Source organism: Ips typographus, linkage group LG2 (assembly GCF_016097725.1).
Source record: "Ips typographus isolate SLU linkage group LG2, UJ_Ityp_2.0, whole genome shotgun sequence".
Classification (NCBI taxonomy): Eukaryota; Metazoa; Arthropoda; class Insecta; order Coleoptera; family Curculionidae; genus Ips; species Ips typographus.
Window position 1 is genome coordinate 22,704,292 of NC_138423.1, and position 16,452 is coordinate 22,720,743.

General features: G+C 32.2%; 3 protein-coding genes across 6 annotated transcripts; 1 reads left to right on the forward strand and 2 right to left on the reverse strand.

Moving 5' to 3' along the window:
* Nucleotides 1-7,841: 7,841 nt before the first annotated feature.
* On the forward strand, nucleotides 7,842-12,335 carry LOC145724894 (uncharacterized). 3 transcript variants are annotated; one of them, XR_014177115.1, is made up of 10 exons: nucleotides 8,789-8,922; nucleotides 9,602-9,630; nucleotides 9,852-10,122; nucleotides 10,339-10,440; nucleotides 10,646-10,708; nucleotides 10,767-11,055; nucleotides 11,112-11,335; nucleotides 11,389-11,499; nucleotides 11,568-12,170; nucleotides 12,201-12,335. XR_014177115.1 is itself a non-coding variant. In XM_081973370.1 (9 exons), the coding sequence occupies exons 3-9, from the start codon at nucleotides 9,915-9,917 to the stop codon at nucleotides 12,092-12,094; spliced, it is 1,524 nt and encodes a 507-aa protein (XP_081829496.1). In that variant the 5' UTR covers nucleotides 7,842-8,745; nucleotides 9,602-9,630; nucleotides 9,852-9,914; the 3' UTR covers nucleotides 12,095-12,335. The 3 variants fall into 3 exon arrangements, 2 of the variants coding, with proteins under 2 accessions (XP_081829496.1, XP_081829495.1); XM_081973370.1 differs by lacking the exon at nucleotides 8,789-8,922 and adding an exon at nucleotides 7,842-8,745 and having other exon boundaries at nucleotides 11,568-12,335; XM_081973369.1 differs by having other exon boundaries at nucleotides 8,790-8,922; nucleotides 11,568-12,335.
* A 533-nt stretch (nucleotides 12,336-12,868) lies between these two features.
* LOC145724060 (glutamate dehydrogenase, mitochondrial-like) lies at nucleotides 12,869-15,160 on the reverse strand. Its single transcript, XM_081972133.1, has 10 exons — nucleotides 14,930-15,160; nucleotides 14,680-14,876; nucleotides 14,381-14,578; nucleotides 14,141-14,227; nucleotides 13,906-14,087; nucleotides 13,735-13,851; nucleotides 13,500-13,680; nucleotides 13,293-13,449; nucleotides 13,082-13,241; nucleotides 12,869-13,024 (listed from the first exon to the last, which is right to left on the reverse strand). Exons 1-10 carry the CDS (start codon nucleotides 15,100-15,102, stop codon nucleotides 12,908-12,910), a joined length of 1,569 nt encoding a protein of 522 aa, XP_081828259.1. The 5' UTR covers nucleotides 15,103-15,160; the 3' UTR covers nucleotides 12,869-12,907.
* A 47-nt stretch (nucleotides 15,161-15,207) lies between these two features.
* PSMG1 (Proteasome assembly chaperone 1) lies at nucleotides 15,208-16,341 on the reverse strand. Of its 2 annotated transcripts, none has more exons than XM_081972134.1 (4): nucleotides 16,187-16,341; nucleotides 16,025-16,136; nucleotides 15,684-15,900; nucleotides 15,208-15,627 (listed from the first exon to the last, which is right to left on the reverse strand). In XM_081972134.1, the coding sequence occupies exons 2-4, from the start codon at nucleotides 16,108-16,110 to the stop codon at nucleotides 15,241-15,243; spliced, it is 690 nt and encodes a 229-aa protein (XP_081828260.1). In that variant the 5' UTR covers nucleotides 16,111-16,136; nucleotides 16,187-16,341; the 3' UTR covers nucleotides 15,208-15,240. The 2 variants fall into 2 exon arrangements, with proteins under 2 accessions (XP_081828260.1, XP_081828261.1); XM_081972135.1 differs by having other exon boundaries at nucleotides 16,025-16,129; nucleotides 16,187-16,306.
* Nucleotides 16,342-16,452: the final 111 nt, after the last annotated feature.

The following is a 16,452-nucleotide window of genomic DNA, read 5'->3' on the forward strand; positions in this document are numbered from 1 at the left end:
ACCTTTGACGAGTTCAGGGGCGCAGTACCGATTGATATTGGTGCGATTATAATAGCTCCATCATAATCAAATGCTGTTTGTTTAAATAAATTCTGATTTTCGTTTTTTTTTTATTGTAATCTGGTCTGATAAGGCAGGAAAATGCACTAAAAGGTCTTCGACACTTAAACTGAATTAAGATATACTGGTATACAGGGTTGGTTCACTACTATAGTCTGTTCAGCGATAGGTGACTGTTACGTCACAGCTAAAACAAATTGTAACGGGTGTTCAATAATTGTTATGGTCGTAATTGGCTCGTTCTAGCATGAACGTAGGACTGTTGATAAGTTCGTATTTGGTTTGAAGTCAACTGTCAAATATTTGTTTGAAACGTTATCTAAGACATACGCTTTTGTGACAATTACCATCCATAGACGACCTGAGGGTGTATTCTTGAAACGAGGGAAAGAAATAATCAAGAGAAAGACCTGTAGAATGTGACAGAAACCCGCCATTGTCAGCTACTTCTGTCACATTCTACCAACAATTCTCTTGACAATTCCGTTCCCTGTTTTCAATCATAACAATTATTGAACACCCGTTATTTCGGTGATGAAATGTCATATTCACTGATTTGACAAGATTTTTGGCGCTATTTTTGCAACTCAGGTTAAGTTAGGATATTTTGTGTTGTTAGGTATAGAGTTTTGAGTCCATTTTTTTAGCATTAAAGGTTGTAAATGGTATAACAAATATAATATACAGGTGTGGTAAATCCAAAAGCGGCCATAGGAAAACCGTGTAACGGACAGAGAAACGTAGGTAATTGCATGCGTGGGAGAAAGACAGAAAACGAAAAAAATATAAAGTAGGCTGTATTTTTAGCGCGCTGTTGCCAAACGCAAGTAAGTTTGTCGAGGGTATTGAATACTTACGGCGTTTGGCAACAGCGCGCTAAAAATATGGCCTACTTGATATTTTTTTCGTTTTATGTCTTTTTTTTGCTTTAATTGCGCATGCAATTACCTACGTTTCTCTGTCCGTTACACGGTTTTTCTATGGTCGCTTTTGGATTTACCACACCTGTATATGGTTATAACCATGTTATAACTTTTGTCCCTTTTTTTCTTCTCAGGTTAGGTTACGGTATTTTTGTGTCGTTAGGTTGTGTTTTGACGCCATTTAGTAATTAAAAAGAAGAAGCAAAAATGGCATCTAAACTGTTATATTTTGAGCGCCATTTTTTCTTGTCAGGTTAGGTTAGGGTATTTTGTGTTGTTAGGTAGAGTTTTGACTCCATTTTTTAATATTTTTAAAAAAATATAGCCAAAAGACTTTTTTTGCCCCATTTCTTTCAAGTTGTGATTTTTTTTGTTTTGTTAGGTTGTAGATGCTTGCGAGTATCTCTTATCTTGAATGGTGCTTACGTCATTATTTGAGTTTTGTTGCATGAAAATTATCAAACTCAAATAAATGTGAATGTTATACAGGGTGACTGTTTTAAAGTGTTACATGGCGTCATTTTACTCGCGTTTTAAGTATATTTTTACCCAGAAATGGGTAGGAAAATTACCAAAATTTAATATACAGGGTACAAAATTGGTTTACAACTATAAGAAAAATAAAGCTGGTTACATTCCAGAAAGGTGGACTTTAATAATATGCTGTTTTAACGTTCCAAAATGTCCGAAAAACACGACATTTTTGAAAATCATACTTTTCACTTGTTTTTTTAAAAATTTTAAGCTAAAATTTGTTACATTTTTTAGTGAGGTTGCTACGAGAGGAAACGTCTGTTTTTAAAATTATGTTAGATTAAGTAGTTGATTTCCGGTTATGTTGTCATCTCATTTTTAATATTAAATTTGTATTTCATTTTCTCTTTAATTTTTAAATTAAATGGTACAAACTGTTACATTGGTGCTCTACTTAAAAATAAATAAATCATGTTAACTACAGCTTATAAAGACTTATCTTACCATCGCCGAAAATTTAGGTTATGGATTAGTTTATTCGACCGAAATGCTCGGTCTAGCGCGAATTTTTATCAATAATTCGGGAGTGGTACCTATTTTGATCTTAATATGTCTATTATTACAGTCCCATGCAAAAATCAAGGTATAAAATGCTCCAACCTTGTACTAATTATACCGGTAGGTGCAAGTATTTCTTTGTTAAACTCAATTAAAAGTACATACAAAGAAGCTAGTTAATAATGACTGCCGGAACTACATATTGCACCTAGAATACACAGAGGGTGTTATAATTATTAATTAAATCTATAAATTCGTTATTGTTTTTATAATGTTTAATTATCTGGTCTAATCAACAAGTCCTAAAATGAGGATTTTCACTTATTTTATCCAATTTTTAATAAACTTTACCAACAATTATTACAAAAAAAATTATTATTAAGGCACTAATATAAATTGGTTTACTTTGATTAACCAAACACTTTACATACAATGCTACTAAGGTCCAAACTAGAGCAAATTGCAAATTACCTCATCATATAATTATTTTACGTTTACACTGTGAATGTTCGAGTAAAATGCATCAGAATAAATGTAACAAAAAAAAACATTTTAACATAAATAATGGAATAAAATATCCTGTTATAAGGTTATTCTAGATTAGCCAATATAATGTTGGAAATGTATAACCTTCTCAGATTAAATGCATTTTGGGTAGTGGAACAGCATGGATAATTTCTAAGTAGCGTAAATAATAAATTTATTGTTACAACACACTTATTATACTTGCATAGGCTAATAATTAGGTACACAAGAAGTAAAAAAAAAATATCATTGCTCTGTTTTTAAATATATTGCCAAACGTTTGTACTCAGGAAACTTACCAGTCATGGACTTTTTTTCTGTTAATTATTATATTGGTGTTTGTTGATATAAAAGACAAGCCTTATTTTAAAAACGTTTATAAAACCCAGCAATATTATTATTGGAGACTGGATAAAAAGTATTGCATGCTCACGAAAATAATTTATGAAAGTGGCAATTTATATAAACCAATTTCTAATGTAAAACAGTATATTTTGTTAATAAATAAGTTTCTATTTTACTTTATTGTATAAACTTTCAAAAGTTTGTATTTTCTTATATTGATGAACTCCATCTATTGTTTACAATGACAAACCACACAGAATTTCCAATTATGAACCTATTAAGTACCAAACTGTATACAGCAATAATATGGTACTGTTCAGTTAATTTACAGTCAGTATAATAGATGGAGCCAGTTGTTGAGTTTAAATTCACTTGGGTACTTTTTATAGACGTAGAATTTATGGTCTGCGTACGAGCACTTAAACCTGCCTCACTCTGTATCGCAATTAAATAGAGAAGTAATGCGTTTTAAAACTTAATTATTACAAATTTCTGGTGGTGACCAATCACAAACTAGCCTCTGTGCTGTGATTTACGGAAATGCTGCACATGATACATAATAAATATATCATTCACAATTTTTCGTATATAAACGACGTACAAACTTAATTTTCCCATTACATAAGTTAAAGCAACGCGGACAGAATGAAACAAAAAATGGTTTGTCAGTGAAACCACAATGGTATATGGTACCGAAAGCCGTGTACTAAAAACAATGGGTTGTTGATGGAGTGCATTACAATATGTCGCAAACTGAATAACTGTAACAGAGTCAAACAAGAAAAATTACCAGGGTTATTGATTTATGATGATAGTATACGAGAGTGACATTTTCATATAAATCTGAATGATGTCTGAGTAATTTAGATGTTTTGCCTAAAATTTCACAGTAAAGTAAAAATTATAGGTATGACAAATGTAAATAATAATATATAATGCAAGTAGATTTAAAGATTTTCAGGAGTTAAATAAAATGACGTAGTGTTATGTATTAGTGTATTAATTACCATTTTATGGTTAAATTTGTACTTTTTAGTAATGAAATTCCATTTGATTTAAAAGTAGTCGGTTGATGTAATTTTAGATGGAAATTAAAAAAATAAAACCAAATTGATTAACTTATTTATGTTCACTATGTCATTTTGCATGCAAAATTTTCAAAAAAAAACTTATTTCACAATTCCTATCAATCTTAAGTATGTAATAACTTGTAATGCTCTCTAAAGTCATTACCAGCCGTATAAGGTAAATAATGACTTAATTTAATAAGTCATTAATGTTTATGCATTTTGTATCTCCTATTATACATAAAACGTTCAACTATCCCAAAAAACTTAAAACTAACATCACTATTAATAAACTAGTCGACCTCTCAACCATTAACCACCTTTAGCATTATTATAGTAATTATACATCAGCATTATAATCATTGTAACTTGTGTTGAAACAGTTTTTGTCAGTGAACGCGTTACTTCTTGTACAACACTGCTCAGGTATCTCACGATCGAATTGCAAAACTTCGATAATGATAGAGCAACACACATCTTAATCTTCAATAAAAGCTCTTCGTATTGTCATACTGTTGTTTCGATCAAACATGTGTTGGCCTTGTTACGGTTGATTGGTTTGCTTTTAATAATAATGTCTAAACTATAGTGAAATTAAGAGTGATTTCCATGGATTTTTTTGGTCAAACTTTTATGACAAAGATCAGCAGAATTCTAAGTCTGGAAGTTGGGCAAGCTATTTACCAATGGTGACGGTAATTCAAAAAAGAAAAATGGGCTGGGATGCTCTTCATCAAATAATTGAGGACCTCCATCTTTATAATAATGTATTCTTCAATGAAAATGTGATTTTTCTACAAGTTACCTTTTTTGTTAAATCCACTGTGAAAAAAAGCTTAAACTTGTCCATTTTAAAAAAATTATCATATTTTTTTATCACTTTGAATAAGCATAAATTAGGATGTCACAAATTTCAAAAGTTAATTCCAACAAAGTCAGGACCTTATTTAAAAAAAAGTTGCCAAAAACTGAAAAGTCCACCTTTTCGCACTTATTTTAGTGTAGAAGGGTAGTAATTTCTCACACCAAAGTTACTTTTCTGCACTGAGTTTGCTAAACTTCCTTTTCCATACTCATCAGTTTATTTTTCGAAGATATTCATTTAGATCAAGAAAATAATAGTTGTATATTTGATTTCCTATCTTAGTATACACTTTTAAACATCTTTTGCAAACCATTACTTTAATTTTTCTATAATATTTGTTCAATTGACAATAAATTGACACTTGTTGGCAAAATATTGTACTTAACACATGCGGAAACTATAGTCTCGTGCAGGAAAGTATCACTTTTCGCACTATCGTTAAGTAAATTAAAACGTAAAACTGTTTTAAGTTTCTCATCAAATAAAATCAGAAAGTTTAATAATAATTACATTTTTCCAAAATTTACAAAAAGTTTGCCTAGTTTACTTTCATTTTCCGTATACAGGTGTGGTAAATCCAAAAGCGACCATAGGAAAACCGTGTAACGGACAGAGAAACGTAGGTAATTGCATGCGCGGGAGAAAGACAGAAAACGAAAAAAATATCAAGTAGGCCATATTTTTAGCGCGCTGTTGCCAAACGCCCTAAGTATTCAATACCCTCGACAAACTTACTTACGCGCTAAAAATATGGCCTACTTGATATTTTTTTCGTTTTCTGCCTTTCTCCCGCGCATGCAATTACCTACGTTTCTCTGTCCGTTATACGGTTTTCCTATGGTCGCTTTTAGATTTATCACACCTGTATATAAACATATACAGTGTGGTCCAATTGCTATGATGGGTCACTATTGTTGTCTTCTAAACCATAAGAGTTACAAGGTCCGTTAAATTATACAAATTTTGTCAAATTTTATGACAAGTAAATATATCAGGACACCGTTGCCAAATTTATTTTCTGATATATATTGACACTGGATGTTTCAAATTACGGCCCTGTATTTTTCCTTCATTGTTGTTAAGTCTATTTGACGACGTTTTGTTGGAGCAATTTGCAGATAGGAAAACCCTGTTTATACAAAAATTTAGGGCTTCTAAGCCACCAAATACAAAATAATATAAATATTGAAGAAAAAAATAGACCATGACAAAAGTGAAAAAAACACAAAGTTGATAAATTTTTAATGGAACAACGGAATTTTTCTTCTGACAGGTGTCAATTTAACTTTACCGTGTTGCCAGCTACAAATTTAAAGTGTCACAATCACGTGACGTGCTTTTACAATTTCAGCTTTTCCAAATGCTCAAAATGTAATTTAGAAACTTCTCTAGGTAGGAAACGTTATTTGTCCTGTCCCATGACTGTTGTCGATAAGTTTCAACTTAACTTTACAGGGTTGCCAGCTGCGAATTTAAATTGTCACGATCACGTGACGTGCTTTTACAATTTCAGCTTTTCCAACTGTTTAAATGTAATTTGCAGACTTTTCAAGGTTAAAGTTGACATTTTCCGTCATTATGGGACCTAAGTCATGGTGACGTCAAATTTGCTCGGATGGAGTCTCAAAATATGCAGTTTGGACTAAATGCAAAATCCAAAAATGGCATTAATATACCGGGTGTTCCATTTAAAACAAACGAGAACATAAAGCTGATTTCGATAAACTCCAGAAGAGCTTTAAAAGTTGCTATGTAGTAGTGTTATTAGTGTCAGTCTAGATCCAATATCTCAAAAAAATATGTCGTTTTATTAAAGCCATGATTACGCAACTTTTCTCACATCATTTAACCAGATTTGGACGGTATCTCTAACCGTTTTCAAGATTTCCATAGTGGTCTTCTTTATCCTGCACCAATTGTATTTGAAAACTGTATTTTTTTCCTTTTAATATTAGACAATCCATTTATTTCAGATTTAAATCGGCGGACAAAGAATTCTCGATTCTCTTTTTTTCTTTACAATGTCGTGGGCGTTTTAAACGACGATTCTCTTCGTAATGTATCGAAAACGAAATTTTCCCATCGAAGAATCGATACGAAGCGAATCTTCGATCGACGTTTTGCGATAAGCATTGTTTAGAATGGTTTATTTTTCAGGTGATTAGAAGACAAATTCACGTAATATGTGTAATAAATAATGATGGTGACGATCTTTAGCTCGTGGAGGTTATGCTAGTTGCACAACATCAATTGTTTCGACGATTTTATAGAGTAAAAGATATGTGGATGAGATAAAGCACTAAAATAAACACATAATGGGTGCTTTTTAGTACTGTCTGTCTAACCCTTTTAATTGAAGAAAATTCATTTTCATAGTTCTAGTCATTGTTAACAAAAATATGAAATTCAAAACTACTTTAATAAATTTTGTTTAAACTATTAAACACTTATCACAAATTGGAAAGTTTTTAAATAGATTATTCGAAAGTTAAAAATGTACGACCGCAAAATAATAAAAACACCGCGATTCGTGACGGTTTTGATGATCAATATGATTGAAATGACGTGAAGTTTTATGAATAGGATCCAATTTGGTTTTTGTGTTGCATAATCTCTATTCAAATAACACGACATCTTTAGATGCTGATACGATTTTGGTCGACCATTTTTTTCCATATCAAAAAATTGCATCTTTGAATTATTATTATTTATATTAAATTATTGGAGAAAGTTTTATTACGCAATTGCCAAAAAACGTACCTAAGTTGGTCGCAAAAAATACAGTTTATATGTATATTTTTTTTAGTTTTAATAAGCCTTATAAGAAAATACATGGTTTTTAAGGTCTTCAGGCTCAGATTCTGTATTAAAAAAAATATATTTACAAGAGTTTTTGTACGAGTAGAAAATATTATAACTTAGAAAATATTTAATTTGAAAAGCAAAATATGTGGAAAATCTGGGGCCTATTAACTCACACCTAATTCTGAGAGATCACTTTGCGTATACAAGGTGGACCAGAAAAGTATGATATAACTTAAATTGTATTTTCAAATGAGACTGTTTTCAATCATTTCCTATAGTAGAAAGAGAAAATAAACAAGTCTCCATGAACACATTGTGTAAGTTCATTGTTTTTGTGATTTTTTCGGTTTTTGCAGTACGAACTAATAAGATCTATCAAAATTTAGTAAAAAATACATGCTATCCCATTTAAAAGTACTGCATAATTAACATATGTAATATATGTAAAAATATATTCCTCAATAGGACCTCCTGTGTAATAAACTTGGTTCTTCAGATATTTCGCTTTGCTAAGTTAACTGAACTACTTTTAGTGGTAATACTTCAACTAAATACTTAAATTCAATAAAAATAACTCGTTTCAGCAGAAATCATGGAGATGAGTACAACAATTTCAAAGTACAGTCACCGATATTAAGCTGATACTTTTACTAAATCTTCTGAAGAACTTGAAGTAGCTACTAGAGGACTGTATATTATTTACTAAACGGCTCAAATATTCTTTATAAGGTAATTATGTAATGTTTAATTAACTTTCCGTTAACCGTATTACTGATCAGATCACACACATTAAATTTAAAGGAACTTAACCAGAGATTCGTTATGGATCGAACAACATTTCTTTTATCATTATCCACCACATAAAATAAATTTTCGTTTAAACTAAAAACATTGTTTAAGATCTTATCTGGTTTTTATATATCGAACAAAATAAATCACACAAACGGAATCGGGAACTTCGTGATTCAGACGAGTGAAGGATGCTCGAACCGTCTTCACGTGCATCTTCGAAGAGCAATTACATCTTCAAAGACGTTCGCCCCTCTTTTTAGCACAATTACCTAATCTGGCGCATATTTTTTCGATTTGGTGGGTCGACTAAAATGCGCCATCCTAAAATGGGGTAACTATAAAGATATATATAGTTTTGGGGGTAATCACACTGGTTAGTCTTCTTTTGACAACGGAACAGTCAAATTTTCAGTATAATAAGTTTATCACAAGTGTTCCAGAAGTTTGATTGTGAAGTTAAGTTTTTTAACTCTTTTGTTTATAATGAGGTTCATTGATACTGTTCTAGGTAAGTAGATGCTGCTCTAAAACCTGTATTTAGGAGAAGAAATTGTTCCATATTTGTTATAGTATAACTTTGAAGCTAAAAACTGCAAGATTTTAAGCAGCAAAATCTGAGAACAAAAACTATAAACAAAGAAAACTCCAGATTAAAAAAAAATATTATTAATCTGCTTAACAAATCAAAAGTAAAATTTTCACAAAACAACAGCTTTTATGGTACAAAAATTAACAAAAGGGTCGATTATTGGAATTTAGATTGCCCTGTATTTTCTGTTTCGCAATGTTGTTTAATTCAAATAGCCTAATAAATTAATGTGAAAATTATACATACTTACATGCACAATAGAAGAATCCACACATATTGTTCATTATTAAAATGGTTTGACAGGCAACAGTGATTTATTTGGGATTCTTGCATAAAATTTTATTTTTAAAAAGTATGGCAAAGAAAGTTAAAACATCCTGTATAAACAGAGTTGATATACAGGGTAGAAACTCCTAGGGCAGGCAGAAACAACTGCTAAAAAACATTACCTCCTACATTTTTAGAACTGTTAGACAAGTGGAAAGATTTACTCTCAGGCTCATCAATATCTCAAAATGTTCGCTTATTTTTGCATTTTCTACATGCCCTGTCAGTTTGTAATACGTGTTCTTGTAACTACATTTGTATTCTATTTCAGTTCTACTGGTTTGCTTGTCAAAAACTTTGGTAAGTAATATTTACTGATAAATTTACTACACAAAAATGTAAGGATGGGTCTAAAAATCATCATCAGATTTCTCCAAAGTAGTAGTAGTATCATAATTTAGTAGTTTTTTTTTCATAATTTGATGATGGTTTACGCCACTAAGAAACTCATCATCAATCACATCAAAATCATCAAAAAATCATCTCAATCACATGGATTAACATTTTTTTTAATATACTAGGGACAGGGCTACAATTACCCCGCACCTCAAGCCTCTACAAATGACGGAACCACACCAGAAAACATGTTTCCTGCAACCGCATCTTCACCTAGTTTCGGTTATCCAAAACCTCTAAAAGACTCCTCTAACATGCCTCCATCATACTTTGGAAGTTCAGACGGAACCACACCCATTTCTAGTGAATCTCCACAATATGGAGGTAATAATCAAAGATCTGGAGGTGCAAACCAACCACAGGAAGGAGGATTTGCAGGTTCTTCTCAACCAAAAGGTGACTTATTGTGTTAAAAAAAAATTGAACCTTCAGATATGTAATTTGTAAGGTGATTATTTGTCCTTTATCTCAAAACTACCATAAATGGTTTAATTATTTTATAATTTAGCACTAAATTAGATAAGAAAGAAGTTGCGTGTTTTATCGTCATTAATGTATAAATTATAAAGGGTCATTAAAATTCGTACATCAAATTAAAAAAATCTGTTGCAGGTTATTCTGGGTCGAATAATTTTCCTCCAAGGTCCCAACCTTCAAATGGTGTCCATCCCAGTTCAAATACACTACAAAATTCAGGGATAAAACCCAGTAATGGTAAGTCTTACGTCATAAAGTCAATGGAGGTCTAAAGTAATCTGATTCAAACAAAAACAGCTTTTTTTGACTAATCACAAACTGCGAACAATTTACTTATACGGATACAAGTGGACTTACCATCCCCGGCTTATAATATCACTCACTATATTACTTTAGTAAACGTTAACTGAACTTTCTGCTGTTATTCTTGTTATATTACTAGGCTATTCATCTACTAACTCACTTAACGGATATTCTCCCGGGCCAACTCAAACCACTGGAAATGGTACGAAAAAACTGGATTACAACTTTTAGTTGTAATATTTTCACTGATGCTCGTTTAGGTTATCAAAATTCCGGAAACGACTTTGGAACCAATAGACAAAACGGGGATTCTGATAGTAGAAATGCTCAATCGAAATTTGGAAGATTTGAAGGCACCTCAAACAATTTTGAGTCAAATAATAGGCAAGAAGGTGGAAGTTTTGGAGCTATTGCAGAAGAAGAAGGGGATTACTCAGCCATTCCTGGACAACCTGATATAGACTATCCAGTTTTGTCTTCTATTCCAGATACGTCATTTCAATGCAGCCAACAGGAGTATCCAGGTTATTACGCAGACGTTGAAACCAGGTAAAGTATTTTTAATTACATACTGTACTAATTACAATGTTCTGTTTTTATTCTAGATGTCAAGTATTCCATGTATGTACTAACGGAAAAACGTACGACTTTCTCTGTCCAAATGGAACGATATTCCACCAAGAATTCCTGGTTTGCGTGTGGTGGAATCTTTTCGATTGTAGTTTAGCCCCGTCTTTTTATGGAGTGAACGCTAATCTGTACGTTAGCCAGCAACAAAGCGAAAACACTCCAAATTCCGGATCTAGCACTAACACTTTTGAAAATCAAGGTAACTGAAACCGTATTAGAATTATGCAATTAATACAAATAATATTACTATAGAACTAAGGGGAATAAAGGATGATTCACCTACCGCACCTGGTTATGGCTCTACAAGCCCCAATAATCCTGAAAATGGTGGGTACTATTCTGGAGAACCAGCCCAATCTCAAGGTAATTCAGTGTTTCTAGTTTGTTATTTGCATTTTTAACAATCAAACTTGTTTTGGCACTCGTTATAGAATCTCACCGACCTTCATTATCACCGCAAGTACCGCGTTTCCCAGTCAAACAGGAAGGCAACACACAAAAACCTAATGGAATCAATGAGTACTTGCCACCCCAAAATCAACAACGTTCTAATAATGGTTTGAATAGTTTTGGCCAAACCACTGATAATCTACCACTTAACAACCAAAATCAGCCAAGCTTCCAAAACGAAAATTCATTCAATCCTTCAATAACAAAAAATGGTTATCAAGACACTTCAACGTCATCAACTAGAGCAAACAATCAAAAACCAACAAACAGCTACAATCAAAACTCATCATCCTCTGATAATAATAATGTGAGAAGAAACCATGTTAATCAACAACATGAAGGTGTCAATGAAGAGCAACCTTATTACCAATCAAACCAGATAGACAGACACAATGAATTTCAAACAAGTCCTAAAGAACAAAGTCGTGGAGCAACAAATGGAAATTATCCACAAACTAGTTATCAAGGATCTAAACAAAATCGGGGATATTTACCCCCTGTAGAATAGTAGCGGATAATTTAGAAAAATGAAGTGTAGGTATCAAAGTGTAACCATAAGTTAGGGTCAATTTGAGCTAGTTTTAGTGCAAAAATTAGAACTGATTGAAAAAAAGTGTATTTTTTGATCGATTTTATAAAAAGTAAATCTTGTATCCCTAGATAATACTTTATAGTAGTGCTAGTTTAATTTTTTATTTGTACAAATCATTGTTCATTTGTAACATTAATAAATACTCAAAACGTAACAAGTGCGTGTTTGTTTTGGATGCACAAATACATTACGCACACATTTCAGTAACCAAGATTGCAAAATTTAACTTGGTGCATGTTTAACTATTAATATTCAACACGAATTAAAATACCACGTGTCTTTCAGTATTAAACTACTGCATATAGGAAATTTGATTAAACAGTTAACAGAAAGTTTAAAAGTTTACAGAATAAGAGTCCAAAATAAATAGTAAGTGTGGTACTGTTAAAAATAAAATAAAAAAATTCAAAATTATAGAAAATTGAGAAAGGTTAAGGAGTAAAGTGGAGGTGATGTAGGTAACTTGACAATTGGTCACCAGATAACAATCTGACTTCCAATAAAATAGTCATGTGACCAACTGTCAAATGAAATGACATCATATGTTCCGGTACATCAGTCACACATTTTACTGATGGAGATTTTCTTAATCTTTGTTGAATTACAACAGCTCTCTTCTTATTGCCATGGATTTTGTATGGATATGTTTAAAGTTTTCATACAAATTTCGTAAAAATTTTAAACTGCATATAAATATAGATATTGCATTTATTTGTATTACATCTCAAATTACGTTAAATTCTTCTGATCAAAAATAGCTGTAAAAATATTATTAATGGCCACTGCATATGCGGCAGTTCTCAAATCAACTCCCAACCTAAATATGTCAATGTTATTCAATATCTCCTAAAACCAATGCAAATCTATAAGTAAACCTCTAATAACATATCAACACAAACATACCTGTCCTACAGATGGAAAAATGCATTCAATACAATTTTTAGAAAAATCACTTTCCAAAGGCAAAAATACGTTGTACGGTTCTTGTGACCCACCAACCACTTTTTGTCCACTTTGCTGCAGCATGTCCTCAAAAATTTCTGAGTACAACTTTGTACTTCCTCTGCAGCACTTACAAAATCAATTGACACCACAAGAAAATTGGCTTATTTACCTTAAAACATTTTTCGTACTGAATCCCATTTGTTGTAAGTTTCTAACGTACTCAAAGTAAGACGCCACATTTGCTCCACCACAAGAATAAATGTCTGGGATAACAATTTTGGATTTGGTTATCAGAATCTTATGTGCTGTTGGTGTTATTGGGCAATCTAAGAGTGGCTTTAATTAATTATTACATATTTAATCAGGAATATTTCACCTGAAGCCTCTAAAATTACACGAGCCTTTACATCTCGAGCAGTGTAACACCCTAAACTCTTTTGACAAGCAGCTAGCACTAGAATGTCACAATCTTCCGTGAAAATCGATTCGGGATAATCCGTTTTCGATAAGCCGTAATGACGAATTGTGCCGTGTTTTTCTAAATGTTGAAGTAAATCCTGAAATGATCAAACATATGTCGTTTGTGCTTATTTTATAAGTAAAAGTGATACTTTAAAATCAATTCCTTTAGGATCATACAAGTAGGCGTCGTGGTCTTTGACTCCAACGCATATTCCACCGTTAGCGACCAACATCAAACCTAAAGGTTTACCAACTTTTCCAAGCCCCTAATAAATCAGAACGTTATACAAAACAGCACAATTTTAAGTAAAGTAACCAGCCTGGATGATAAAACGTTTGTTGTTTATTCCAGTTTTGATGCAGCCGGTTTTCAGGAGAAGTTCCCCGTTATTAATGATAAAATCTAAAGCTTTAAAGGCTCCCGTCGCCGTAACTTTATCGTAATTATCCACACCACCATAATCAACGGGTTTTCCGGTTGCAGTTGCGTTAAGAGTTTGTCCTAAATGTAATCAAACGCATACAAATGTTGTATTGTCAGCTAGTCTGTAGTACCTGAGCAAGACGCAAAAGTTTGGGACACCCAATTCATCTCTCGTTCACCAGAGTTAATATCCGGGTGAACAACACTAGTGTGATTACCTAAAAATTCAATAAAATTATACAGAGTGTTTTAATATTTAAAGTTTTGAGCAAGAGAAGAATTTTGCAGTAACAGAAACTTGGAGGGTTTCTGCATTATATCCTAATTATGACTCAAAGTAGTTTCACTAACATAACAGTAAATATACTTACAATATCCTTTCTTAAACAACTCTGTCACATAGAGTGAAACGATTTTTTGAAGCTCCATCTCTGAGTATTCCTTAGGATTAATTTTAATGCCACCCATTGCTCCAGATAGTCCAGTGCCAAGACAGGAATTTTTCATAAAAGACAGTAAGGCAAGTCCTTTCATTTGATCTCTAGTTACTTCAGGATGTAATCGTAATCCTATTTGAAGCAAAAATCAAATTTTAAAAACCTATGGTCGTATAGTATACTATATTCTGCATAAAAAATATTCATCATTCAAATCATTATCAGTATTTTACCTCCTAAACATGGTGCATTTTGTACACCTTCTCCATAATGAACACGAAATCCTCGCACAATTTCAAGCTTTCCATTTTCGCGCCTAATTGGAAATCGCACATCTATAATAGAGTTGCACTGGTCTAAACTTTCGACGATATTTTCAAGTTTATCATGAATTCTAGCGTCACTCACTCTTTCATCTTTAAATTTGTGTCTAAAACAAGTTTCCAGCTCAATTTGAATCACAAGTCAGCTGAATCGACCTACCTAAACATATTTTTCAAATTGTAAAACACCACTTCGTAAGTACGGTGCAGAAACCAGTTTGTACTGTCGAAAAGGGCCGCGTTTGCCAGATAAAATGCATTTCTGTACCTTTCTGGTATCTCATAGTCGATTCTGGCATATTGTTTGGGCAGGAAAACGTTTTTTGCCTGCATTATGTATAAGAAAGCTAAAATTTTTGTCACAAACTTCTGACATTAAAAATGATTTAAAATATTGTTAGGTTAATTATAGGTGGGCATTTGGATGAAAAAAACACATTTTTATCTTAAAAAAGCTAAATTTTTATAAATTTACATATACAAATTACTAACATCAGACACTGGTTTGAAATTCACTTCTACTGGTAATTTTAAAGCCTTAAAAAGTCTAACTATTTCAGAAGCATTAGAAGAATCTAAAGGCATATTATCTGTATACACAATCCATAAACTTGCATTCTGCTGTAAACATACACAATAAGAAAACACATTTGCAACAAAACCTTCAACTAAATTGGGTGCTTCTAGGCATTTGCAGAAACTGAAAGGCACTTCTTTTTTGGTGGTCAAACAGCGGGAAAATGTAACTAGTTTGCCACCTGGAAGGTTTTCCAGTGACTGGAAAGCTGATATGGAATTGCTAGTAATACAGTGGATATTCTTAGCATGGTTGATCCATTCTGACAGTGCTTCAACAATCTGGAAAACCCAACTTTATATCAATGTTTAACTTAAACACCATTCAACTTTATTACTTCTCCAGTAGTCAAATTCTTGCAGCTTCCATTAAATGATACTAAATAATTAGAATCAATTTTATGGATTGACACTCCTGCATTTAGTATTTTTGCTACAGGTTTCTGACTATTTAGTGTTTTGGAGCAAACCTGTAATACTTTTAGAGATTCTATGAAAATTATAGTGTCAAGACAGTCTGGTGGTTTAGAGACACCTTCCCACTCAAATGTTGGGCTAAAATTTAAATTACATGTTTTGTTAAAATTTTTGAGAAAAACATTTGTTCAAAATTGAATTAGGGTTTTGTTATTATTATTGTATTATTATTTCTGGTACTAAAACATGAAATAAAACTTACGACTCATATTCAGGAAGGTCCTCCAACTCTTCATCATCCAGAATTAGGGCTCTGGTGCTGGGTTCCACTATCTCTCCAAAAACCATATTTTTTATTAAAATATTCCTTAAAACTAGAATTTATATATTATTTACTATATATTGCACATTTGCTATTACTTACTCTATTCACTCTGTCCAAAAATATGACTTGCAATTTAACAATAAAAATAAAAAGTTTATTTGAGTTTTGAATCAAAATCCAAACCACAAACATTTAATTCTAACCTCACTTTCTGCGCTTTTTTGACATAAGACAAGTAAACTATCAATGTCAGAATCTGGATTACCTCCTCATTCGTTTTGCTCGAAGGGATAGGGTATATTCTGGAGGACAACCATATGCTTACTCATTGCTATTATTTGATTTTATTTAATTTAATTTTTGTC

Coding starts and splice junctions, on each gene's coding strand:
- LOC145724894 (XM_081973369.1), top strand. CDS start 8,898: ATGAGGTTCATTGATACTGTTCTAG. Junction 10,123..10,338: donor AGGTTCTTCTCAACCAAAAG/GTGACTTATTGT, acceptor AATCTGTTGCAG/GTTATTCTGGGTCGAATAAT. Junction 10,441..10,645: donor AGGGATAAAACCCAGTAATG/GTAAGTCTTACG, acceptor TTATATTACTAG/GCTATTCATCTACTAACTCA.
- LOC145724060 (XM_081972133.1), bottom strand. CDS start 15,102: ATGCAGGCAAAAAACGTTTTCCTGCCCAAACAATATGCCAGAATCGAC. Junction 14,877..14,929: donor AATTTGAAAAATATGTTTAG/GTAGGTCGATTC, acceptor AACTTGTTTTAG/ACACAAATTTAAAGATGAAA. Junction 13,025..13,081: donor TTTTTCCATCTGTAGGACAG/GTATGTTTGTGT, acceptor CATTGGTTTTAG/GAGATATTGAATAACATTGA.
- PSMG1 (XM_081972134.1), bottom strand. CDS start 16,110: ATGGTTTTTGGAGAGATAGTGGAACCCAGCACCAGAGCCCTAATTCTG. Junction 15,901..16,024: donor GACCTTCCTGAATATGAGTC/GTAAGTTTTATT, acceptor TTTAAATTTTAG/CCCAACATTTGAGTGGGAAG. Junction 15,628..15,683: donor AGAATTTGACTACTGGAGAA/GTAATAAAGTTG, acceptor TGGGTTTTCCAG/ATTGTTGAAGCACTGTCAGA.